A 26,549-nucleotide genomic window follows, 5' to 3' on the forward strand; every position below is an offset into this window, starting at 1 on the left:
AGACGGTCACCTTACAATCCGTCGCCATGAGGCCTGACCTCCCGCAGGTTCTGCACCCTTTTGGCTGCCCTGCGTATGTCAGGTAACCTCTGCTTCCTCCGATTGCGAAGCTTGAGGGTGGGTAGAGGATGTTCCCATTGTCATCGACCCTCAGGGTTAGCCTGACCTGCCGCTTGCTGGTCCAGATCCTGAAAGGATCAACCACATCGATGCTTTCTCCCTTAACTTGGAAGTATCTTCTCAGGAAGGTCAGGACATGCGCTGCTGGGATGTGGGGATTGTACATCTGGATTCTAACAACCCGACTCCTCTGCGCAGGAAGCACACACAACGGGACTGCCGACAAGATGGAGAACAGAGGCTCCCCTTGCTTCTCCTTGAAGACCTTCAGGAGCTGCTCGCAATTCTTCATGCTCCTGAAGGTCACGTCGAAGTAGACTGCCCCAGGGAAATCCTGCAGGCAGTACACGTCCGCTGCGGCGATCCCAACAGTACCTTCTTGATGAACAGGGTCCGACTGACAGGTGTATGCACACCCGGGAGAGGCCATTCACCTGCTCTGTGTTGTGGGAAGGGATTTACTCAATCCTCTGGCCTCAGGATACACCAGCAACTTCACACTGGGGAGAGGCGGTTCACTCGCTCTGAGTGTGGGAAGGGATTCACCAAGTTGGCCTGACTGTTGGTCCACCAGCGCATTCACACCGGGGAGAGACCATTCCTCTGCTCTGTGTGGGGGAGGGGATTTATCCAGTCAAGCAAACTGCAGAGAGTTCATCAGTGAAGACTGTATTTGGATTTTGCTGTTCATTGCTGCTGAATATCACATAGAACATTACAGCGCAGTACAGGCCCTTCGGCCCTCGATGTTGCACCGACCTGTCATACCAATCTGAAGCCCGTCTAACCTACACTATTCCATGTACGTCCATATGTTTGTCCAATGACAACTTAAATGCACTTAAAGTTGGCGAATCTACTACCATTGCAGGCAAAGCATTCCATACCATTTCTATTATCTGAGTAAAGGACTGAACCGTGTTCATTCAGACAGTGAGTGAAGTGGGAGAGTTAGTGGGATTTCTTGTTTCAGTGAGGCTGATGCTCCCTCAGCCTGGGAAGAAGCTGATGAATAACGTTTCCTTTATCCCGGTTAGGAAACAGAGTGTGCCCCCCACTGAAGGTAGATCTAAAGTTGACCCAGTTAGACCATGACATTGGGGAGCAGGAGTACACCATTCAGCCCATCGAGCCTGCCCCACCATTTAATACCATCGAGGCTGATCGCATCTCGGCTTCAACTCCCCTTTCCTGCCTCCTCTCCATAACCCTTCACCCCGTTACTGATTAAACATCTGTCTATCTCCTCCTGAAATGTACTCCGTGTCCTGGCATCCACAGCACTCTGGGAAAGAGTGAATTTCACCAATTAATGATCCTTTGTGTGAAATAATTTCTCAACATCTCTGTTTGAAACTACTATCCCTTATCCTGAGATCGCTCATTCTAAATTGCCCCACAAGATGAAATCGCCTTCCGATGCTGAGTAGATGAGTAAAGACGGTGGGGAGAGTGATGTAGTCCCATTTCCCAGCATTTGGTCCATATCCCTCTTACACTTTCCAATCCACATACATATCGGAATGCGTTTTTTAAGTGTTGTAATTGTACCCTCCTCCATCAGTTCCTTTGGCAGCACGTTTCATACACACACCATCCTGGGTGTATTACTGGGCGGCACAGTGGTTAGCACTGCTGCCTCACAGCACCAGAGACCCGGGTTCAATTCCCACCTCAGGCGACTGACTGTGTGGAGTTTGCACGTTCTCCCCGTGTCTGCGTGGGTTTCCTCTGGGTGCTCCGGTTTCCTCCCACAGTCCAAAGATGTGCAGGTCAGGTGAATTGACCATGCTAAATTGCCCGTAGTGTTAGGTAAGGGGTAAATGTAGGGGAATGGGCCTGGGTGGGTGCACTTTGGCGGATCGCGTGGACTTGTTGGGCCGAAGTAAATAATCTAATCTTATCCTCTGCCCCTTAGGTCCCTTTTAAATCTTTCCTCTCTCTCCTAAAATCTACGGCCAAGGGTGCGGTGCTGGAAAAGCACAGCAGGTCAGGCAGCATCCGAGGAGCAGGAAAATCGACATTTTGGGAAAAAGCCCTTCATCAGGAGTGAGGCTGGGAGCCTTGGGGCGTGGAGAGATAAATGGCAGGTGGGTGGAGCTGGGGGAGGGGAAGGTAGCTGAGAGTGCAATAGGTGGATGGAAATGGGGGTTAAAGGTGATAGGTCGGGCAGGAGGGTAGAGCGGATAGGTGGGAAGGAAGATTGACAGATGGGACAGGTCATGAGGACGGTGCTGAGTTGGAGGGTTGGATCTGGGCTGAAAATGTGTTGCTGGAAAAGTGCAGCAGGTCAGGCAGCATCCAAAGAGCAGGAGAATCGATGTTTCAGGGTTGGATCTGGGGTAAAGTGGAGGAAGGGGAAATGAGGAAACTGTTGGAATCCACATCGATGCCCTGGTGTTGGAGTGTCCCGAGGTGGAAGATGAGGCATTCTTCCTCCAGGTGTCGGTTGGTGAGGGAGTGGCGATGGAAGAGGCCCAGAACCTGCATTTCCTTGCTAGATTGGGAGGGGGAATTGAAATGTTGGGCCACAGGGTGGTGTGGTTGATTGGTGCGGGTGTCCCAGTAATGTTCCCTGAAGTGCTCTGCGAGGAGGCGTCCAGTCTCCCCAATGTAGAGGAGACTGCATCGGGAGCAACAGATACAATAAATGACATGTGGAAGTGCAGATGGGTGTGGAAGGCTCCTTTGGGGCCTTGGATGGAGGTGAAGGAGGAGGTGTGGGCGCAGGTTTGGAGTTCCTGTGGTGGCAGGAGAAGGTGCCAGGAAAGGAGGGTGGGTTACTGGGGAGTATGGACCTGACCAGGTGGTCGTGGAGGGAACAGTCTTTATGGAAAGCGGATAGAGATGGGGAGGGAAATATATCCCTGGTGGTGGGGTCTGTTTGTAGGTGGCAGAAATGGTGGAGGATGATGCGATGTATACGGAGGTTGGTGGGGTAGAAGGTGAGGACTGGGGGGTTCTGTGCTTGTTGCAGTTGGAGGGGTGGGGTTCGAGGGCAGAGGTGTGGGATGTGGATGAGATATGCTGGAGGGCATCATCAACCACGTGGGGAGGGGAAATTGTGGTCTTTAAAGAAGGAGTCCGTCTGGTGTGTTCTGTGGTAGAACTGGTCCTCCTAGGAGCAGATGTGGCGAAGGCAGAGGAATTGGGAATAAGGGATAGCATTTTTGCAGGAGGAAGGGTGGGAGGAGGTAGCTGTGGGAGTCGGTGGTCTTAAATCTACGGCCTCTAGTTTTGGACTCCCATACCCTTGGGAATAAAACTTGGCAATTCACCTTATCTTTGCCCTGCCATGATTTTAGAAACCTCTACAAGGTCACCCCTCAGGCTCTGGTTCTCCAGGGAAGATTGTCTCAGTCTGTCCAGCCTATCTCAAATCCTCCTGCCTCAGGAGCATCCTTGTTAATCTTTACTGAACGCTGTGGCCATACCAATGTGTTGTGCAGCCGTAACATACTGTCCCAATTCCAATATGCGATTCTCTGAACAATGAGAGGAAGTATACCAAATGCCTTCTTCACCACCCTGTCTACCTGCGACGCCACTTTCAAGGAACTGTGTATCTGCGTTCCTCGTCTCTCTGTTTAACAACACCCTCCACCTGTATAAGTCCTGCCTTGGCTTGTCTTAGCAAAATGCAACACCTTACATTTCTTTTAATTAAACTCTACTTGCCATTCCTCGGCTCAGCTGATCAAGGTCCTATTGTACACTCAGATCGCCTTCTTTACCTTAAACTATATCAGCAATTTTGGTGTCACCCATAAACCTACTAACCATTGCTGCTATAGTCTCATCCAAAGCGTTTATATAAATGATGAATAACAGTTGATCTAGAACTGAACCTTGCAGCACACCGCTGGTCACAGGTCTCCAGTCTGAATACACATCCTCTACCACCACCCTCTGTCTCCTACCGTCAAGCTGATTTCTCATCCCATTGGCTAACTGTCCATGGATTTTTATGTAATGGAACCTTGAGTAAATATATTTACCGAGGGGGCAAAATATCTCCAACCCAGATTGTTAAGGGTTAATTGTGTATGGCAATAAGCAATTGGAGGGGGAATATGTGAAAAGGGCTTCAGATGAACACAGGCCGTTCTGGTTGGAAGGTAACTGCAATGACCTTGGCTGGTTTTGGGAACAGACTATCGTGCAAACGTACAGAGACACACCCACCTGTTTGTGCACAAAGTAATGAGTGGGAAAGGTACTCAGGGGCTGCAGTACAGCACGTCATATCCGAGTCAGAACAGTATTAATATTGGGGACTTTTCCCAGCTTGAGAGACATTCACCCTCTGACTGGGTTTTGAGAGACCAGATCGTGGGAACGGAAATAGAGCTCCAAGTGACAGCCAAGGCAGTGAGACCCACTTGTTGGCTGTATCAAAAGTCTTTTAAGCTAACAGAATCATTCATTACTTTGCATGTACTTAAAGGATATTAAGTGAATAAAGTTGCTTTGTGTTGAAGCGCACATTTCTGTTTGTATTCATTTTGATCAGGGAGCAATGTCAACATCTTTGAGAGAGACCTAGACCAACCCTTCCAGAGTTTTTGTCCCTCCAGCTCCTGTACATGAACGGTTTAACCCCAGGATGGGAATAGAGAGTGTTGCGCTCACAGATGGTGGCCAGATGAGGGAGTTTCAGTGAGTGTGAGGTTACAATGAAACCCTGGGCTTTGTGTGAACACACGCCTTGGAGGAAAATGAAGGGAAGGGATTTGTTGCAAAGTGCCCTCCCCTCCTCCAGCTCCCTCAGCACGAGGGCCCTTTGTCCGGAACAGGCGCGTCCCCTATTGGCTGGCTGCGGACAGCTCCGCATTCGGACCGTCCAATAGACAGCGCTGGAGGACCGGAAGCGCTCTGGTCCTCCAGCCAATCAGAGCACCCCTATTGTCTGAATGCGGAAGTTATTGCTGCTGCTGCTGCAGTAACATTCCTCCAGGAGACACCATCAGGGGGTTCTGTGTGTGTGGGCACTTCAGGCTTCAGTTCATCATCCAACCTGGAGGGACACAAGGACAACAGCACCGTGGAGAAGCCATGGCAGTGTGGGGACTGCGGGAAACGGTACAGGTATCCATCTGAGCTGGAGCGTCATCGACGTGTCCACACCGGGGAGAGGCCGTTCACCTGCACAGACTGTGGGAAGGGATTCACTTTCTCCTCCGACCTGCAGAGACACCGGAGAGTCCACACCGGGGAGAGGCCGTTCACTTGCTCAGACTGTGGGAAGGGGTTCATTCGGTCTTCGTCGCTGCTGGCGCACCAGCGGGTTCACACCGGGGAGCAGCCGTTCACCTGCTCCGAGTGCGGGAAGGGATTCAGTGCATCGTCCAGGCTGCTGGCGCACCAGCGGGTTCACACCGGGGAGAGGCCGTTCACCTGCTCCGAGTGCGGGAAGGGATTCACCGAGTCGTTCTACCTGCTGAAGCACCAGCGACTACACACCGGGGAGAGACCGTTCACCTGCACTGAATGCGGGAAGGGGTTCACTGAGTCGTGCCACCTGCTGTCACACCAGCGACTACACACCGGGGAGAGGCTGTTCACCTGCTCTGACTGCGGGAAGGGATTCAATATTTCCTCCGACCTGCGGAGACACCGGAGAGTCCACACCGGGGAGAGGCCGTTCACCTGCACGGATTGCGGGAAGAGATTCACTCGGTCCTCTTCCCTGGTGGCTCACCAGCGGGTGCACACCGGGGAGAGGCCGTTCACCTGCTCGGATTGCGGGAAGGGATTCACTCAGTCCTCTTCCCTGCTGGCACACAAGCAGGTTCACACCGGGGAGAGGACATTCACCTGCTCCGAGTGCGGGAAGGGATTCAGTTCATCGTCCAAGCTGCTGGTGCACCAGCACATTCACACCGGGGAGAGGCCGTTCACCTGCACAGACTGTGGGAAGCGTTTCACTCATTTCTCCTACCTGCGGAGACACCGGCGAGTGCACACCGGGGAGAGGCCGTTCACTTGCTTAGATTGTGGGAAGAGATTCACTTTGTCGTCTTCGCTGCTGACACATCGGCGGGTTCACACCGGGGAGAGGCCGTTCACCTGCTCTGAATGCGGGAAGGCATTCACTCAGTCTTGTTCGCTGGTGGCGCACAAGCGAGTGCACACCAGGGAGAGGCCGTTCACTTGCTCCGAGTGCGGGAAGGGGTTCAGTCGGTCATCCAGCCTCCAAAAACACGAGCGAATTCACACCGGGGAGTGGCCCTTCACCTGCTCTGTTTGCGGGAAGGGATTCACTAAAGCCATCCGCCTGCGGAGACACCAGAGAGAGCACAGCGGGGAGAGGCCATTCACCTGCTCTGACTGCGGGAAGGGATTTGCTCTCTCCTCTTCCCTACTGGCACACCAGCAACTTCACACCGGGGAGAGGCAGTCCACTTGCTCTGAGTTCGAGAAGGGATTCACTCAGTCGGCCTGACTGTTGATCCACCAGCGCGTTTGATACTGGGGGGGCGACCATTCCCCAGCACTGTGTAAGGGGAAAGGATTCAGGGATTCATCTGCTGTGCTGAAACACCAGCGAATGCACACCGGGGAGAAACCATTCACCTGCTCTGTGTGTGTGTGTGTGAGAGAGATGGGGTGGGGGGTGGGGAGTATTCAGTCATATAAGCAGTGAAGACAGCATTTGGATCCTGCTGTTCTTGCTGCTGAGAATCACATTCAGGACTGAACTGTGTCCATTCGGACGGTGGATGAAGTGGGAGGGTTAATTTGTACATGGCAATATGCAATTGAAGAGGAACACGTGAAAACAAGGCCGGAGGAGGTACATGCGGTTCGGGGGGATCGGTGGGAAGAGTGATGCACGCCAAGGACTGTCGAAGGGAATGGTCCTTGTGGAAGGCAGAGAGGGGTGCGGAGGGGAAGATGTTCTTGGTGGTGGGGTCTATTTGGAGTTGGCGGAAGGATGATGTGTTGGAGTGTAGACTGGTGGGGTGGTAGGTGAGGACAAGGGGGACTCTGTCATTATTGCGTTGGGAGGGAGGTGGGGTTTAGAGCAGTGGAATGGGGTGGTCTGGATGACCAAGGGAGGAAAAGCACTTCGTTCGAATTCGGTGGACATCTGGGATGCTCACGAGTGTGGAATGAGAGCAGATGCGGCGGAGATGGAGGAATTGGGAGAATGGGTGGGAGGAGGTGCAGTCCAGGTAGTTGTGGGGGTCAGTGCTAAAAATCTGCTAAAAATTCTGCTAAAAATCTGTCTCTCTCTCTTCCTTAAACTTTCTCCATGCCCTGTCATCCACAGCACTCTGGGGGAACGCAGTGAGACTGAGTTGTTGACTGTATTGAAAGTTGAATGAGATAATAAAGACACTCATTAGTTTGCATGTACCTAAAGTAGATGAAGTGAATAACTTTGATTTGTATTGGAACGCATGTTCCATCGCAGGCCATTTGGCCCAACAAGTCCACACTGACCCTCTGAAGGGTAACCCTCCCAGACTTGTCCCCTGTTCCTGTAACCCTGCATTTCTCGCAGCCGATCCACTCTAACCTGCACTATGGGTAATTTAGCATAGCCAATTCACTCTAACCTGCATATCCCTGTGTACTAGGTAATTTAGCATGGCCAATTCCCCCTAATCTGCACCTTCCTGGGCACTATGGGTAATTTAGCATAGCCAATTCCCCCTCATCTGCACATTCCTGGGCACTATGGGTAATTTGGCACATCCAATCCACCCTAACCTAAACATTTTTGGGTACTATGGGTAATTTAGCATGGCCAAGCCACCCTAAACTGTACATCCCTGGGCACTGTGAAAAATTTAGCATGGCTAATCCACCCTAACCTAAACATTCCTGGGTACTATGGGTACTATGGGTAATTTAGCATAGCCAATTCCCCCTAATCTGCACATCCCTGGGCACTATGGGTGTTTGGACTGTGGGAGGAAACCCGCACAGACATGAGGGGGCAAAACGTGTAAAGCCCACACAGTCACCTGAGGCTGGGATCGAACCTGGGACCTTGGTGCTGCGAGGCTAGCCACTGTGCTGCATTTAGTGTGCAGAAATCCAGGCAACATCCCGGGTTCAAATCCTGATGAAGGGATATGAATTCAAGAAAAGTCTGGATTTGGAAATCTAGTGATGACCACGAATCCATTGTCGATTATTGGGAAAAACCCATCTGGTTCACTAATGCCCTTCAGGGAAGGGAACTGCCTTCCTTACCTCGTCCGGCCTATATCCAACTCCAGACATATTCACTCGTCCGACTGACCAACCGCGCCCTCTTCCTGTGAATGGAAAAGTTTCTCGACAACCTATTTATCTCTCATCTGACAATGCAGTGTCATGTACGTTACAACCGCGATTATCCGGACCGCAATTATCCGAATTTCGGATTTTCCGAACAAGACCTCAAGGTCCCGTAAAAACGGCATTAGGCAACTCCGTCATCAGTTATCGGTCAAACGGCAATTATGCTGTGTATTGGGGGATAACCATAAGAAATAGGTGCAGAAGTAAGGCCAATGGGTCCACTCCACTCTTTAATCGTGGCTGGTGGGCATTTTAATGTCACTTACCCGCAGCCGCCCCGTATCCCTTAATTCCTTGCGAGATTAGGATATTATCAATCTCTGCCTTGAAGACATTTAGCGTCCCGGTCTCCACTGCGCTCTGTGGCAATGAATTCCACAGGCCCACCACTCTCTGGCTGAAGACATGTCTCCGCATTTCCGTTCTAAGTTGACCCCCCTCTAATTCTAAGGCTGTGTCCACGGGTCCTAGTCTCCCCGCCTAACGGAAACAACTTCCCAGCGTCCACCCTTTCTAAGCCATGCATTATCTTGTAAGTTACTATGAGATCTCTCCTTAACATTCTGAACTCTAATGAATACAATCCCAGGATCATCAGCCATTCCAGGGATCATCCGCGTGAAATGTTTGATAGCTGGCACTCAAATTACCGCATGCGTACGATAGATCAGTTATCCGAACACAATACTCCCATCGTCCGGATAATCAGTTGTACCATACACAGAAATGTGGAGACAAATGGTGTGCGGCAGACTCAGGTTTTTCAACGGGTCAGCGCACTCTCTTCCACAGTCAGGTCACCGGAACACTTGCGTGTGGGTGGATCTCGGTGCTTTTCCAGCCCACCTCCCCAATGTCCTGAAGCTCCAGGGAAGTTGAAACGTCTCCGAGGATCGAGGAGGGTGCTCATAGGGTCCATGCTGGCAACACTCCACTAAACTGACACTGGCTCCATTTCTGCAACTTGCTCTACGGTCTTGGAGCGCCAGTCCAATTTATAAAATGTTATAGATAATTGACAGCCCACAGGTTGTGCGCTTTTTGAGCAAAAATAGAATGTATCTGCAAATATAATTCTGCAAATTCACCCCATTGACATATATGTATGTGTGTGTGAGTGAGTGAGTGTGTGTGAGAGAGAGAGGGGTAGAGAGTGTGTGTGTGTGTGTATATAGAGGCTGTGCGTGTGTGCATGCAGGGGATGTGCAAGTGTGTGAGAGAGAGAGAGGTACTGTGTGTGTGAGTGAGTGAGTGTGTGAGGGAGGTAGAGAAAGAGAATGAGTGTGTGCATGTGATGCTGTTAAGTCATTCATTTTTTAGAATGGATTGCAGGTTTCGTTTCAATTGTATGACACCGTGATCTTTTACTGTAAATTGTACTATCAAATGGACGTACATGGAATAGTGTAGGTTAGACGGGCTTCAGGTTGGTATGACAGGTCGGCGCAACATCGAGGGCTGAAGGGCCTGTACTGCGCTGGAATGTTGTATGTTCTAGTCTGTGTCTTAAGATCCTGCCCCATGAGCTACCTGATGAAAGAGCAGTGTTCCAAAAGCTAGTGCTTCCAAATAAACCTGTCGGACTATAACCTCGTGTTGTGTGATTTTTAACTTTAGATTAGATTCCCTACAGTGTGGAAAGAGGCCCTTCGGCCCAACAAGTCCACACTGACCCTCCGGAGAGGAACCTACCCCCCACCCCCCCCTACATTTACTGCTGACTAATCCACCTAACACTACGGGCAATTTAGCATGGCCAATTCACCTGACCCGCACATCTTTGGACTGTGGGAGGAAACCGGAGCACCCGGAGGAAACCCACGCAGACACAGGGAGAACGTGCAAACTCCACACAGACGGTCGCCCGGGGCAGGAATTGAACCCGGGTCTCTGGCGCAGTGAGGCAGCAGTGCTAACCTCCACCTCCACCCCAATCCGACACCTCACCTCCACAGCATGGTTACCTTTTATAGATCTTAAAAAAAGACTCCTGCAATCTTCTTTTATATTACTAGCTAGCTTACCCTCATGTAGAACGTAGAACATTCCAGCACAGTACAGGCCCTTTGGCCCTTGATGTTGCGCCAACCTGTGAAACCAATCTGAAGCCCATCCCCATCCATTTTCATCCATATGTTTATCTAATGGTCATTTAAATGCCCTTAAAGTTGGTGAGTCCACTACAGTCGCAGGCAGGGAATTCTATACCCATACTGCTCCCTGAGTAAAGAACCTACCTCTGAAGCCTGTCCTGTAACTATCACCCCTCAGTTTAGATTAGATTACTTACAGTGTGGAAACAGGCCCTTCGGCCCAACAAGTCCACACCGACCCGCCGAAGTGCAACCCACCCATTCCCCTACGTTTACCTAACACTACGGACAATTTAGCATTGCCAATTCTAAATTTTAAAGCTACATCCCCTCGTGCTAGCCGTCAGCATCTGAGGGAAAAGGCTCTCGCTGTTCACCCTCTCTAACCCTCTGATTATCTTTTATGCCATAGAGTCATAGAGACGTACAGCATGGAAACAGACCCTTCTGCCCAACCCGTCCATGCCGACCAGATATCCCAACCCGATCTAGTCCCACCTGCCAGCACCCGGCCCATATCCCTCCAAACCCTTCCTATTCATACACCCATCCAAATGCCTTTTAAATGCTGTAATTGTACCACCCTCCACCACTTCCTCTGGCAGCTCATTCCATTCACGTACCACCCTCTGCGTGAAAAAGTTGTCCCTCAGGTCTCCTTTTAAATCCTTCCCCTCTACCTATGCCCCTCTAGTTCTGGGCCCCCCCACCCCAGAGACAAGACCTTGTCTATTTATCCTATCCATGCCCCCTCAGGTAACTTCTGTAAGGTCACCCCTCAGCTTCCGCTCCAGGGAAAACAACCCCAGCCTGTTCAGCCTCTCCCTGTAGCTCAAACCCTCCGACCCTGGCAACATCCTCGTAAATCTTTTCTAAACTCTTTCAAGTTTCACAACATCCGTGTCTCTTTTGGTCACCTCTTAACCTTCTTCTCTCTAACAAAAACAGCCTCAAGTCCCTCAGCCTTTCCTCATTAGGCCTTCCCTCCAGACCAGGCAACATCCTGGTAAATCTCCTCTGAACCCTTACCAAAGCTTCCATATCCTTCCTATAATGCGGTGACCAGAACTGTACGCGATATTCCAAGTGTGTCCACACCAGAGTTTTGTCCAGCTGCAGCATGATCCTATGGCTCCGAAAGATTGCCCTGCCCAACCCAACGTCTGGGTGAAGAAAAAATGGTTTCCTCAAAACCACCTGCTTTTCACTTGAATACCGTGCTCCCTTGTTACTGACCCTTATCCATGTCTATCAGGATTCCCCTGCTCTAAAGGAAACATCCCGAGTTTATCCAGCCTCTCTTCTCCCCTTCATTCCAGGCTACATTCTGGTGAATCTCCCTCTGCACCCCTCACCCCTCCAGTAGAGTCCCATCCCTCCTATAGTGTGTGGGGTTGGAACTGCCCACAGTACTCCAGCTGGGACCTCACCAAAGCCTCATTCATTTGAGATACCCTGAAGTGTAGAAACAGGCCATCTGGCTCAACAAGTCCACACTGACCCTCCAAAGAGTAAGCCACCCAGAACCATTTCCCTCTGAATGATGCACTGTGGGCAACTTAGCATGGCCAATCCACCTGACCTGCACATCCTTTGGAGTGTGGGAGGAAACCAGAGCACCCAGAGGAAACCCACACAGACACTGGGGGAAGGATGTGCAAACTCCACACAGATGGTGTGCCCGAGGCTGAAATCGAACCTGGGACCCTGGTGCTGTAGTGCTAACCACTGAGCCACTGTGCTATTCCAAGGTCAGTTTCTGGTCAATGATTTTGTGTCTTGCATCTCCGCCGATACATTCTTTGACATCCAGAGTTCTCTGGCATTTTTAGTCCCATCCTCTCTCTTTACAGGTAGGTATTGGTCCTGCCCTCTTACCGTTCCACTTTGGAATGTTCTCCCACTGCACTCCGGTCGATATTCCTGCCAGTAACGTACCCCAGTCCACCTTGGCCACATCCTGTCTTGCCAGATTCAAATAGGCCTCACAATGGAACCTTCGTTTCCGGTCTGTCTTTTTCCTGAACTGTCGTTGGATAGAATCTCATCGCATTATGGTCACTATTCCCCAAATGCCTGCCACATCTACCATTTGCCTGCCTGCCTTCCCTAAATTTCTGTCCAGCACTGCCTCCTTTCTTGGAGAATTTAACCGGCGTTAAAAAGTTCTGGACGCATTCCAAGAATTTCTCGATCTTCCGCACGTTGACACTCCCAGTTCATACTGAGAAGGTTGACATCCCCACCAGCATTCCATGTTCGTTTTTACACGTCTCTGAGAGTCGCCGACATATCTAGGTTTCCCGATCTCTCTCTGGATGATTAGATTAGATTACTTACAGTGTGGAAACAGGCCCTTCGGCCCAACAAGTCCACACCGACCCGCCGAAGCGCAACCCACCCATACCCCTACATTTACCCCTTACCGAACACTACGGGCAATTTAGCATGGCCAATTCACCTGACCCGCACATCTTTGTGACTGTGGGAGGAAACCGGAGCACCCGGAGGAAACCCACGCAGACACGGGGAGAACGTGCAAACTCCACACAGACATCACCTGAGGCGGGAACTGAACCCGGGTCTCTGGCGCTGTGAGGCAGCAGTGATAACCACTGTGCCGTCCATGATGTGGAGTGCCGGTGTTGGACTGGAGTGGAAAAGGTCAGAAGGGGCTCTGGAAGCTTGTGATTGCAAATAAAACTGCTGGACTGTAACCCAGTGTTGTACTGGTCAGGTTAGATTCCCTACAATGTGGAAACAGGCCCTTCGGCCCAACCAATCCACACCGACCCTCTGAAGAGTAACCCACCCAGACCTGTTTCCCTCTGAGTAATGCACCTAACAGGATGGGCAATTTAGCATGGTCAATCCACCCTAACCTGTGCATCTTTGTGACTGTGGGAGGAAACCCACGCAGACACTGGGGGAGAACGTGCAAACTCCACACAGACAGTTGCCTGAGGCTGGAACCGAACCTGGGATCCTGGTGCTGTGAGGCAGCAGTGCTAACCACTGAGCCACCGTGGTGTCTTTTTCTTTAAGCAGGAGCACCGAGTCCGTGCTCAAAACTGAGGAGATTGTGAATCTCCTGGTTCTATCAGTCAGCCAGGGCTTAACTGTCCCAGGTTAACAGTGACCCAGCCTGCCTAAACTGAGGATTCTTAATCCCCTGGTTTTTATATATATATACTTTTTTTTCTCTCCACACTATCGCCTAACTGTGGTAGTGATTTTAATTTTTTTCTTTTTTTCTCTATCCTGGTTACACATTTTACAATTTTTTAAAAATCTGTTTTTTCTTTATCCTCACACTCCCGCCCCACTGGGGTAAGTGCTTATATTTTGTTGAAGAGTCTGTTGTGTGATTGCCTCCTTTTTGTTAGTACGTTCTACCTAATATGGCCTCACTCGCTGAAAGGAATGTTTGAAAATACTTTGGGAGATCAGATGTTAAGGAAAGGTTTACAGTTAAAGGCAGGACCCTGAACCGTATTGATGCTCAGAGGGATCTTGGGGTTCAGGTCCTGAGCTCCCTGAAAGCAGCCTCGGAAGTAGATAGCGCGGTAAAGATGATGTATGGCCTTTATTGGTCATGGAATTGAGTAGGAGAGACCAGAAAAGAGACCAGAATAGAAATGTATAGCCTGGAAACAGACCCTTCGGTCCATGCCAACCAGATATCCCAACCCAATCTAGTCCCACCTGCCTGCACCCAGCCAATATCCCTTTTAAACCCTTCCTATTCATATACCCATCCAAATGCCTCTTAAATATTGCAATTGTACCAGCCTCCACCACTTCCTCTGGCAGCTCGTTCCATACACGTACCACCCTCTGGGTGAAAAAGTTGTCCCTCAGGTTCCTTTTATATCTTTCCCCTCTCACCCTAAACCTATGCCTCTCTAGTTCTGGACTCCCCCACCCCAGGGAGGAAAAGACTTTGTTTGTTTACCCTATCCATGCCCCTCATGATTTTATAAACCTCTTTAAGGTCACCCCTCAGCTTCCGACGCTCCAGGGAAAACAGCCCCAGCCTGTTCAGCCTCTCCCCATAGCCCAACGTCCTTGTAAATCTTTTCTGAACCTTTTCAAGTTTCACAACATCTTTCCTGTAGCAGGGAGACCAGAACTGCTCACAATATTCCGAAAGTTGCCCTAACCAATGTCCTGTACAGCCGCAACATGACCTCCTGTACTCAATGCACTGACCAATAATGGGAAGCATACAGTTCACTACAGCTCACTGGCACCTTCTTCACTATCCTGTCTACCTATAACTCTACTTTCAGGGGAAAAGTTGCTCAAGACAACTGGTCTGGAAAGATAAAGGCAGGTTTATTGTTGCTGGAGGAACACTGCTGACATCCTAACACCAGAGTATATTCTGCTCAGGCACCAGCAACTGGGTGGATTTTGAATGGGTCAGTCAAGGGAGGTGCCGTATTGGCCAGCCAATGGCTAGAGACGTTTGAAACAAGACAGACACAAACAAAAGAGGGGACTGTTTTTGGCAGGGCAAGGTTGAAACAAAACAAATTAACAGAAAAGACTAAGTGTGCTTTGCCTTTATTGGTCAGAGCGTTGAGTAGTGGAGTTGGGACATCATGTTGCGGCTGTACAGGACACCGGACAGGCCGCTTTTGGAATACTGTGTGCAATTCTACTGCAGGAAGGATGTTGTGAAACTTGAAAGGGTTTGGAAAAGATCTACAAGGACATTGGAGGGTTTGAGCTTCAGGAAGAGGCTGAGTAGGCTGGGGCCGTTTTCCCTGGAGCGTCGGCAGCCTTATAGAGATTTGTAAAATGAGGGAAAAGAGATAAGGTCTTTTCCCTGGAGTGGGGGAGTCCAGGACTAGAGGGCATAGTTTTAAGGTGAGAGGGTTAAAAGGGACCTGAGGGGTAACCTTTTCACCCAGAGAGCAGTCCGAGTATGGAAAGAGATGCCAGAGGATGGAGGCTGGTACAATTACGACACTTTTTTTATCCACTGATAAAACCTTAAGTTAACTCGGGGCAGTGACTTGACAGAAGTTCTGGGATTTACATAATAATCAATCGAAACCTGCACCCCCATTCTAAGTGATTACAGACTTAACAGCAATCTAGGTTTGTCCAACACATCGCATCAGTTATTTGATCTTTTACTGTAACTCTGTATCATATGTTCCTGTCGCACTAGCTACCTGACGAAGGAGCAGCACTCTGAAAGCCTGTACTTCTCAGTAAACCTGTCGGACTAAAACCTGGCGTTGTGTGATTTTCTAACATTTAAAAGGCATCTGGATGGGGACACGAATTGGAAGGGTTTAGAGGGATTGGATTACTTACAGTGTGGAAACAGGCCCTTCGGCCCAACAAGTTGTGGGCGGCACGGGGGCACAGTGGTTAGCACTGCTGCCTCACAGCGCCTGAGACCCGGGTTCAATTCCCGACTCAGGTGACTGACTGTGTGGAGTTTGCACGTTCTCCCCGTGTCTGCGTGGGTTCCCTCCGGGTGCTCCGGTTTCCTCCCACAGTCCAAAGATGTGCGGGTCAGGTGAATTGGCCATGCTAAATTGCCCGTAGTGTTAGGTAAAGGGGTAAATGAAGGGGAATGGGTGGGTTGCGCTTCGGGAGGGTCGGTGTGGACTTGTTGGGCTGTAAGTAATCTAATCTAAAAGTCCACACCAAAGCACGACCCACTCCCCTACATTTACCCCTTACCTAACACTGTGGTCAATTTAGCATAGCCAATTCACCTAACCTGCACATTTTTGGACTGTGGGAGGAAACCAGAGCACCCGGAGGAAACCCACGCAGACACGGGGAGAATGTGCAAACTCCACACAGACAGTTGCCTGAGGCAGGAATTGAACCCAGGTCTCTGGCGCCGGAAGCAGCAGTGCTAACCACCGTGCCACCCATATGGGCCAAGTGCTGCAAAGGGGACTAGATTAAGTTAGGACATCTGGACGAGTTGAACTGAAGAGTCTGTTTCTGTGCTGTACAACTCCATAACAGCTGAGTTTTACTTTTTTAAAAATTTCGAATGAATTAATGAGCCAATGAATGCAAACGTTGAATGATTGAGAGCATGGAATCCTTACAGTGTGGAAACAGGTCACTCGGCCTAACAAGTCCACACCAACCCTCCAAAGAATAACCCTCCCAGACCCTTATTGCTCGACATTTACCCCACACTAATGCACTACACCTGCACATCCCTGGACACTATGGGCAATTTAGCACAGCCAATTCGCCCTAACCTGCACATCTTTGGACTGTGGGAGAAAAACCAGCACAGCCAGAGGAAACTCACGCAGACACAGGGGAGAATGTGCAAACTCTACAAAGACAATAGCCCAAGGCTGGAATCGAACCCAGGTCCCCTAGCATTGAGAAGCAACAGTGCTAATCACTGAGCCTTTGTTTTATAAGGGAGAGAGTCAAGCTGTAAAGGAATAAAGGCAGAACATGTGGATAGTTTCCTAAGTCTATGACAGTAAAATGTAGGGTATGCAGGTTAGTTTGATCTTAGAATAGGATCAAAGGTTGGCACAACATCGAGCGCTGAAGGACCTGTACTGTTCAATGTTAAGATGGATGTTACATAGCAAAAATATATGAGAATGAGAAATGGTAGGTGAAAATTGGTGGGTGTGTTGGCTCAGTGGTTCGTGCCTCTGTGGAACAGCATCAGGGACCCGGGTTCGATTCCAGCCTCGGGGCAACTGAATGTGTGGAGTTTGTACATTCTCCCAGTGTCTGCGTGGGTTTCCTCCCACAGTCCAAGATGTTAGGGTGGATTGGCCATGCCAAATTACCCATAGTGTCCAGGAATGTGTAGGTTAGATGTATTAGTCAGGGGTAAATATAGGGTAGGGGAGGGGAATGGGTCTGGGGTGGGTAACTCTTTGGAGGGTCGATGTGGACTTGTTGGGCCAAAGGGCCTGTTTCCACACCGTAGGGATTCTAGGCGGACCCCCCCCCCCCCCCCCCCCCCCCCCCCGATGAATTGGCCAGCAGTAACAGAGAGTCTGTAATTGATTGGGGTAGGGTGCTGTATACACATGACCCTCCCAAACAGGGATCTCCACATAGATTCAGGTCAGAGCTAAAAACCCTGCCATGACTAGTCGATAAACCTTTCAGGAGGAGATCAGGATCCTGACTGTAGTGACTCTTAGGTCAAATTCCTCAGTCAGGGCTCAGGCCTGGATCTTCTGATCAACCAGGTTCTTTTGGCAGGTTCTTTCCCCAAGGTATAGGATTCCAGAACTAGAGGGCATAGTTATAGGGTCAGAGAGGAAAGATATAAAAGGGACCTTAGGGGCAGCTTGTTCACATGGAGGGTAGTGCGTGTCTGGAATGTGCTGCCAGAGGAAATGCTGGAGGCTGATTCAACTACAATGTTTAATAGGCATCTAATGGGAAGGGTTTAGAGGGGTATGGGCCAAGTACTGGGACGAGATGAGGTTAGGATATCTGGGTCAGCACAGACAGGTTGGACTGAAGGTCTGTTTCCATGCTGTACATCTCTATGACTCTATGCCATTCAGTGAGAGCTAATTGAAAGTTGGGCAGTTGAACCACAAGTTAATACGATGAGGAAGCTATGTTCACTTAGCAGGTTTTTTTCATCAGGATCAGTTTATCCCACTTAACTGTAGCAAAATCCACACTTGTGAAGGTGTTTGAACAGACAGTGATTAGAATCACAGAATTCCTACAGGTCAGATAGAGGCCATTCAGCCCAACAAATCCGCACTGACCCTCGGAAGAACAACCCACTGTATCCCCGTAACCCACATTTACCGTAGCTAGTCCAGCCGGCTCCCACATCCCAGGGTGCTAGGGGACAATTTAGCGCAGACAATCCACCCTGACTCACATACGTTTTGGACTGTGGGAGGAAACCAGAGGAAACCCCATGCAGACACAGGTTTGGGTGGGGGGGAGGTGGGGGGGGGGGCAAGAAGAGAGAATGTGCAAACTCCATACAGACAGTTGCCTGAGGATGGGTCCCTAGCACCGTGAAGCAGCAATGCTAAACCATTGAGCTGGTAAAAAATGAGGTCTGCAGATGCTGGAGATCTCAGCTGAAAATGTGTTGCTGGTTAAAGCACAGCAGGTTAGGCAGCATCCAAGGAACAGGAAATTCGACGTTTCGGGCATAAGCCCTTACTCAGATTTAAATGTTTAGTCACCAGTTAGAATGTGTGACACGAACCAAGGTTGGGTAGATCGTCTGATGTGTTCGAGCGGGTAACTGTATTTTGTGCAGACATTTCTCACTATTCATAACTTAGAGTCAGGGTAAAAAATGAGGTCTGCAGATGCTGGAGATCACAGTTAAAAATGTGTTGCTGGTTAAAGCACAGCAGGTTAGGCAGCATCCAAGGAACAGGAAATTCGACGTTTTGGGCATAAGCCCTTCATCATCAACTTAGAGTCATCTAGCACATAAACAGGCTCTTCTGACCAACCAGTCTACATCGACCATGTTCCCTAACTAAACTAGTCCCAAATGCCTCTGTTTGGACAATATCCCTCCAAACATTTCCTGTGCGTGTACTTATCCAAACATCTTTTAAACGTTGTGACTGGACTCACATCCACCATTTCCTCTGGAAGCGCATTCCACACACGAACTATACCCTCTGTGCAAAATCATGTCCTTTTAAAATCTTTCTCCTCTCACCTTAAGATATGTCCCCCCCTAGTTTTGAACTCCCCCACCCTGAGGAAAAGACCCTTGCTGTTCACCCTATCCATGCCCCTCATGATTTTATAAACCTCTACAAGGTCACATCTCAGCTGAAAATGTGTTGCTGGTTAAAGCACAGCAGGTTAGGCAGCATCCAAGGAATAGGAAATTTGACGTTTTGGGCATAAGCGACTCCTGATGAAGGGCTTATGCCCGAAACGTCGAATTTCCTATTCCTTGGATGCTGCCTAACCTGCTGTGCTTTAACCAGCAACACATTTTCAGCTGTGATCTCCAGCGTCTGCAGACCTCATTTTTTACCCGAAGGTCACATCTCAATCTTTCACTCTCCAGTGGAAAAAAATCCCAGACTCTCCTTATAACTCAAACCCTTTCCCAGGAGGCAACATCCTGGGAAATCCTTTTCCGAACCCTCTCCAGTTTAATAGAATCCTTCCAATAGCAGGGTGACCAGAACTGCACACGGTATTTCAGAAGGAGTGAGTTTTAGTGGAGGGTCTTTGAGCTGCTCCACATCTCATCCACTTGGCCCATTAGATGCCTATTAAATGTTGCAATTGTACCAGCCTCCACCACTTCCTCTGGCAGCACATTCCATACACGTACCACCCTCTGGGTGAAAAAGTTGCCCCCAGGTCCCTTTTATATCTTTCCCCTCTCACCCTAAACCTATGCCCCTCTAGTTCTGGAATGTGAACAAACCATTTACACCTCTGCCTTTGTTACTTGACACTGACCCCTTGGACTCATAGAGATGTACAGCAGGGACACAGACCCTTCGGTCCAACTCGTCCATGCCGATCAGATATCCTAAATTAATTCAGTCCCAATTGCCAGCGCTTGGTGCATGGATCCCAACGGATTTGATGCCAACACCAAAGGAAGGAGCTGGTGCCCGGAATAGAAGGAGGATGAAATGCAACAGCGTGTGTGTGTATGGCTGAAAATGTGTTGCTGGTCAAAGCACAGCAGGCCAGGCAGCATCTCAGGAATAGAGAATTCGACGTTTCGAGCATAAGCCCTTCATCAGGAATGAGAGAGAGTAGCCAAGCAGGCTAAGATAAAAGGTAGGGAGGAGGGACTTGGGGGAGGGGCGATGGAGGTGGGATAGGTGGAAGGAGGAGATGACCTGGGGGGTGCAGTGAGAGAGAGACTCACTGAAATCCTTGTAGAGGGAGGAAGAGAGCTTCTTCAAGGAAGGCATCCTTGTAAGAGGATTCGCAGTAGGTTAAAATCTTCGAGTAAAAAATGAGGTCTGCAGATGCTGGAGATCACAGCTGAAAATGTGTTGCTGGTCAAAGCACAGCAGTCTTAGCCTGCTTGGCTACTCTCTCTCATTCCTGATGAAGGGCTTATGCTCGAAACGTCGAATTCTCTATTCCTGAGATGCTGCCTGGCCTGCTGTGCTTTGACCAGCAACACATTTTCAGCTGTGATCTCCAGCATCTGCAGACCTCATTTTTTACTGTGTGTGTATGTCCCTGAGGGGGGTGCATTGATGCTGATCCCCGGGTTGAAAACGTCCCTGGGTCTATCCTGGTTACAAAGTGCTGCCCTGTCAAACAAGCCTGGGACAGACTGCAGCAAAACCTACTGGGGACTCCGGTGTTCCAGGGGAGGGTTGGGCGGACAGCGCATGAGTTGGGCGATCGGGGTTTGTGTCGTCACAAAGGACTGCGCCCCGATGGACCAATAGTAAACTTTGGAGGACCGGAAGGTGTTCTGGTCCTCCTGCCAATCCGAGCCCTCCCTATTGTCTGGATGCGGAAGTTGGACGGTGGGGTTGTGAATGTGCTGCTCCTCTCTGTGTCTCTGAATGAAGATTACACTTCACCTCAGGCTGCAACTTCCTCTGGCCAACATCTGTGAGCGCAACACTCTCTTTTCTCACCCCATTTCTGATCCTGGGGTCAAACTGTTGCCTTGCAGGATCTGAAAGGAAAGGAATTGAATCCAGGGAGGAGGCAGACTCTGGGGAAGGTTGGTCTAGGTCTCTTTTCAAGACGTTGAAATTCTTTTCCTCCCTCAACACGGTGCATTTATTTGTCTCGCTGAAAGGATGGCCTCTCACCTGATGTTTACAATTATTTCCCTGGGTGATGGCTGGCTTTAAGCGAACTGTAAGACAACATCAGACAGAGACAGCACAGAAACAGACCCTGCGGTCCAACTTGTCCATGCTGACCAGATGTCCTAACCTAATCTAGACCCATTTGACAGTACTTGGCCGACATCACTTTTTATTCATGTACCCATCCGGATGCCTTTTAAATGTTGTAATTGTACCAGCCTCCAGCACTTCCTCTAGCAGCTCATTCCACACATGCACCACCCTCTGCGTGAAACAGTTGCCCCTTAGGTCCCTTTCAAATCTTTCCCGCCTCTCACCCTAAACCTATGCCCTCTAGTTCTGGACTCCCCCATCACAAAGATTTTATAACTTGTGTAGTGTTAAAAATGCATTAACTATGTACTATATAAATACTGATGATCCTCAAGTAAAATATGTTAATTAATATTTCTAAATTCATAATGTAGTCTTTTAGCTATGGTATTGGAACGTGCAATGAGTCCATTCAGCACTTGTGCCTGCAGCGATTCTTCATTCAGCAGTCTGTTTCATCTCACGTCGCCCATCTCGTTTTGAATTTGTTGCTCACCTCTGCTTTCAACGGCCTCCTGAGCACTGAGTTCCAAGCCACCAGGACTCCCCGCCACCAGCACTCGCTGCACGTTCAGAGTGTGTCTCCGTCCAACAATGCACCCTGAGGGCGGGAGGCGATGGCTTAGTGGTATTTTCAATGGACTCTTGACCCAGATAATGTTCTGGGGGCCCGGGTTCAAATCCCGCCACAGCAGACGGTGGAATTTGAATTAAATTAAGATTGGTTCCACAGGTCGGCGCAACATCGAGAGCCGAAGGGCCTGTAGTGCGCTGGAATGTTCTATGTTCCAATATCACCATAGTGCCCAGGGATGTACAGGTGAGGGTGGATTGGCCATGCTAAATTACCCATAGTGCCCAGTGATGTGCAGGTTAGGGTGGATTGGCCGTGCTAAATTACCCATAGTGTTTAGGGATGTGCGTTAGTCAGTCGTAAATGTAGAATAGTAGGGGAATGGGTCTGGATGGGTTACTCTTCGGAGGGTCGGTGTGGATTTGTTGGGCCTGTTTCAGCACTGAAGGGATTCTGGACGGGAGAGGACAGACTTATTTGTTTTGAATTTATACCCTGGACTTGACAGTGTGATCACCTTTTACAGGATGTTAAGAGGGAGCGACTCGCAGGCAGATTGCAAACCGACCATCCCGTCGAGAAGCAGCAGAGGCGCTGAAGTCTACTTGGTGTCTGATTGTCATGAGTCTTCCGATCTGGAAGGAGAAATGATGTCCGCACTCTGCCTCCTTGATAAGATTTGAAACATCTGTGCCACTGTGAAAATAACCAAGCTACATACCCACCTTTGACTGGCCTGAGAAATTGTCTCGCCACTCGCGGAGGGGAGAGAGTCCGCGGGGGTCAGATCGGAGTGAGTGCGGGGTCACCCCTCCCCCTCCTACCACCCCCTGCACCATGGAGAGACCGTGGCGATGTGCGGACTGCGGGAAGGGCTTCAAAGCGCCGTCCAGGCTGGAGATCCACCGGCGCGGTCACACCGGGGAGCGGCCGTTCGCCTGTCCCGAGTGCGGCAAGGGCTTCACCAACTCGTCCTCGCTGGTCACCCACCGGCGGCTCCACACCGGGGAGTGGCCCTTCTCCTGCCCCGAGTGCGGCAAGGGCTTCAGCGATTCCTCCCACCTGCTGACCCACCGGCGGGTCCACACCGGGGAGCGGCCCTTCCTCTGCCCCGAGTGCGGGAGGGCCTTCGGGAACTCCTCCGCCCTCCTGGCCCACCAGCGCTCCCACCCCGGCCGCGGGGGGGCGGCCCCCGCTGCGGCGCGGCCGCGCTCCGGGGAGCGGCCCTTCCCCTGCCCCGAGTGCGGCAAGGCCTTTGGCCGGCTCTCCCACCTGCGGACCCACCGGCGGGTCCACACCGGGGAGCGGCCCTTCGCCTGCCCGGACTGCGGGAGGGGTTTCGCCCAGCTCTCCCACCTGCTGACCCACCGGCGGGCCCACACCGGCGAGCGGCCCTTCGCCTGCCCGGAGTGCGGCACGGCCTTCGCCGAGGCCTCCAGCCTGCAGAAGCACTGGCGGCTCCACACCGGGGAGAGGCCCTTCCCCTGCCCCGAGTGCGGCCGGGAGTTCCGGCAGTCTGGCACCCTGCTGGCCCACCGGCGGGTCCACACCGGCGAGCGGCCCTTCCCCTGCCCCGAGTGCAGCAGGGCCTTCGCCCAGTCCTCCAACCTGGCGAGGCACCGGCGGGTCCACACCGGGGAGCGGCCCTTCTCCTGCTCCATCTGCGGCAAGGCCTTCGCGCAGTCCTCCACCCTCCTGAAACATCACAGCAGCCACGCAGAGTGAAGGGGCCTCTCCCTCCCATTTTCGGATGCTTCCCATCAGCCTTTTCTTTGCCCATTACCCAGAGAGTCGAATCACATCGCTGTGGGACTGTAGGCCCGGCCGGGTTAAGACGACAGTTTCCAACCCTAAAGGGACATTGGTGAACCCAGACGGGTCCCACCCTGATTCGTGGTCATTGTTAGACCCTTAGGCCTTTTCTCGAATTCTGAGTCCACTGTTCTGGGCGGGATGTGAACCGGGTCCCGGGAAAGTATTACCTGGGCCCTGGGATTAACAGTCCAGTGATGATACAGCTAGGCCATCACCTCCTCCTCCCCCCGATCACCGGCACATCCCTGGGCACTATGGGTAATTTAGCACGGCCAATCCACCCTCACCGGCACATCCCTGGGCACTATGGGTAATTTAGCATGGCCAATCCACCCTAACCTGCACATCCCTAGGCACTATGGGTAATTTAGCATGGCCAATCTACCCTAACCTGCACATCCCTGGGCACTATGGGTAATTTAGCATGGCCAATCTGCCCTAACCTGCACATCCCTGGGCACTATGGGTAATTTAGCATGGCCAATCTACCCTAACCTGCACATACCTAGGCACCATGGGTAATTTTGCATGGCCAATCCACCCTAACCTGCACATCTCTGGGCACGATGGTGCAAGTTAGCATGGCCAATTCACCCTAACCGGCACATCTCTGAACACTACGGGACTACTTAGCATGGCCAATCCACCCTAATCTACATATCTCTGGACACTATTGGTAATTGGAGATTAGAGTCAAGAGTGTGGTGCTGGAAGAGCACAGCAGGTCAGGCAGCATCTGAGGAGCAGGAGAATCGATGTTTCAGGCAAAAGCCCTTCATCAGTAATGGACTCTCTGGGTAATTTAATATGGTCGATCCGCCCTAACTTACATATCCCTGGGCACTATGGGTAATTTAGCACTGCCAAACCACTCTAACCTGTACATCCCTGGGCACTATGGGTAATTTAGCACGGCCAATCCACCCTAACCTGCACACCCTTGGCCTGTGGGAGGAAACCGGTGCACCAGAAGGGAACCCAAGCAGACACCGGGAGGGATTGTGCAAACTCCACCCAGACAGTTGCCCGAGGGTGGAATCGAACTTGGGTCCCTGGTGCCGTGAGGCAGCAGTGCTAACCACTGAGCCGCCATACCCCGGTTTGCTACCAGCCCAGCTTTATCTTTTTAATTCTGCCTCCTTCCTCCCCTGGCTCCTGTCATTTAACAATGTCCTGCAAGTTCCTTCTGTTCCTTTCACATTCCATTTCCCCGGTTCGAGCCTTTCTGAGAACTCCAGACACCGTGAATCAGAAACAAAAACGCAAAATTCCTGGAAGAGCTCAGCAGGTCTCTGGGGAAGGATCACTAACCCTGAAACGTTCACTTTGATTTCTCTCCACGGATGCTGCCAGACCTGCTGAGCTTTTCCAGCACCTTCTGTTTTTGTTTTTGATTCTCGTTTTGCGCTCAGTTCAAAATCGTTTCAATTCCATTAGAAACCTTCAAAACAATAAATCCGAGGATGTCTTTTGTTCACCTGCTGGAATACACAACTCCTTTTGATCAATACAACGTCGCTGTATTGGCTTCATGTTAAGTCCGTTTTTGAGGAGTTATTGTGGGAAAGTTGATTTATTTTGAGTTCTGTGGATTTTATTCGCTGTCCCAACAGTCAGTGAAAAAGACACAATGAAATGACTTGTTTTAAATCCAGGGCCCTTCTTGCAAATGTACGAGGTATTGCCATCCCAGGGTGCTAGGGACCCGGGTTCGATCCCACCCTCGGGTGACTGTCTATGTGGAGTTTGCACGTTCTCCCCCATCCCGTCTCTGCGTGGCTTTCCTCCGGGTGCTCTGGTTTCCCCCCACAGTCTGAAGATGTGCCGGTTAGGGTGGATTGGCCATGCAAAATTTTCCCGCAGTGCCCAAGGGATGTGCACGTTAGGGTGGATTGGCATGCTAAGTTGTCCCGTAGTGCCCAAGGGATGTGCAGGTTAGGTGGATTGATCGTGCTAAATTTCCCATAGTGCGCAGGGATGTACCGGTTAGGATGGATTGGCCGTGCTAAATTACCCATAGGGTCTAGGGATGTGTAGGTTAGAGTGGATTGGCCAAGCTAAATTGTCCTACAGTGTCCAGGGATGTGCAGGTTAAGGTGAATTGGCCGTGCTAAATTACCCATAATGCCCAGGGATGTGCAGGTTAGGGTGGATTGGCCATGCTAAATTACCCATAGTGCCCAGGGATGTGCCGGTGAGGGTGGATTGGCCGTGCTAAATTACCCATAGTGCCCAGGGATGTGCAGGCTAGGTGGGTTAGCCCTGGGAAATGGAGGGATACAGGACTAGGGTAAGGGGGTGAGTCTGGGTGGGGTGATGTTCGGAGGGTTGGTGTGAACTAGTTGGGCCTGCTTCCTCAGAGGTTGCTTTTTCGGGTGGCTGTTTTGTTTGAGCAGTGGTTTTGCAGGCAGTTGGGTCTTGGGTCTGGTGGGTGCGGGTGGAAGCCTGCTGAACCATAGCCTCCTGAGCTCACCTCTTCTGTTTCCGAAGCACCCCTGTTGTGAATCCAGCGTGAAACCTCATTGAAGAACAACTGGGACACTTCTGGCCACTGTGTTTCCTGAGCAAGTTGTGTCTAGCAAGAGCCCAGAGATCACTGCCTGTCTTGTAGCTGCAGGCCACCAGATCGCTAGTCACCTCAACAATTGGTCAATCGCTTTGCGTTGAATTGGTTTCAACAAAATGTGCAGAACGACCTGCAATGTTTTTCAGTGGCAAATGTATCGTTATTGTAACAATTTATCAGTTGGCATCTCTGGAATCGAGGGAGAGAAG

At 50.7% G+C, this 26,549-nt stretch overlaps 1 protein-coding gene across 1 annotated transcript; it reads left to right on the forward strand.

Moving 5' to 3' along the window:
• Positions 1-347: 347 nt before the first annotated feature.
• Positions 348-25,901, forward strand: LOC132807072 (oocyte zinc finger protein XlCOF6-like). The gene is made up of 3 exons (XM_060821374.1): positions 348-422; positions 4,883-6,487; positions 22,860-25,901. Exons 1-3 carry the CDS (start codon positions 348-350, stop codon positions 23,682-23,684), a joined length of 2,505 nt encoding a protein of 834 aa, XP_060677357.1. The 3' UTR covers positions 23,685-25,901.
• Positions 25,902-26,549: the final 648 nt, after the last annotated feature.

The sequence above is a fragment of the Hemiscyllium ocellatum genome (genome assembly GCF_020745735.1).
Source record: "Hemiscyllium ocellatum isolate sHemOce1 chromosome 27 unlocalized genomic scaffold, sHemOce1.pat.X.cur. SUPER_27_unloc_1, whole genome shotgun sequence".
Taxonomy (NCBI): domain Eukaryota; kingdom Metazoa; phylum Chordata; class Chondrichthyes; order Orectolobiformes; family Hemiscylliidae; genus Hemiscyllium; species Hemiscyllium ocellatum.

Coding starts and splice junctions, on each gene's coding strand:
- LOC132807072 (XM_060821374.1), top strand. CDS start 348: ATGGAGAACAGAGGCTCCCCTTGCTTCTCCTTGAAGACCTTCAGGAGC. Junction 423..4,882: donor AATTCTTCATGCTCCTGAAG/GTCACGTCGAAG, acceptor CCCCTCCTCCAG/CTCCCTCAGCACGAGGGCCC. Junction 6,488..22,859: donor CTCTCTCCTCTTCCCTACTG/GCACACCAGCAA, acceptor TCCAGGCTGGAG/ATCCACCGGCGCGGTCACAC.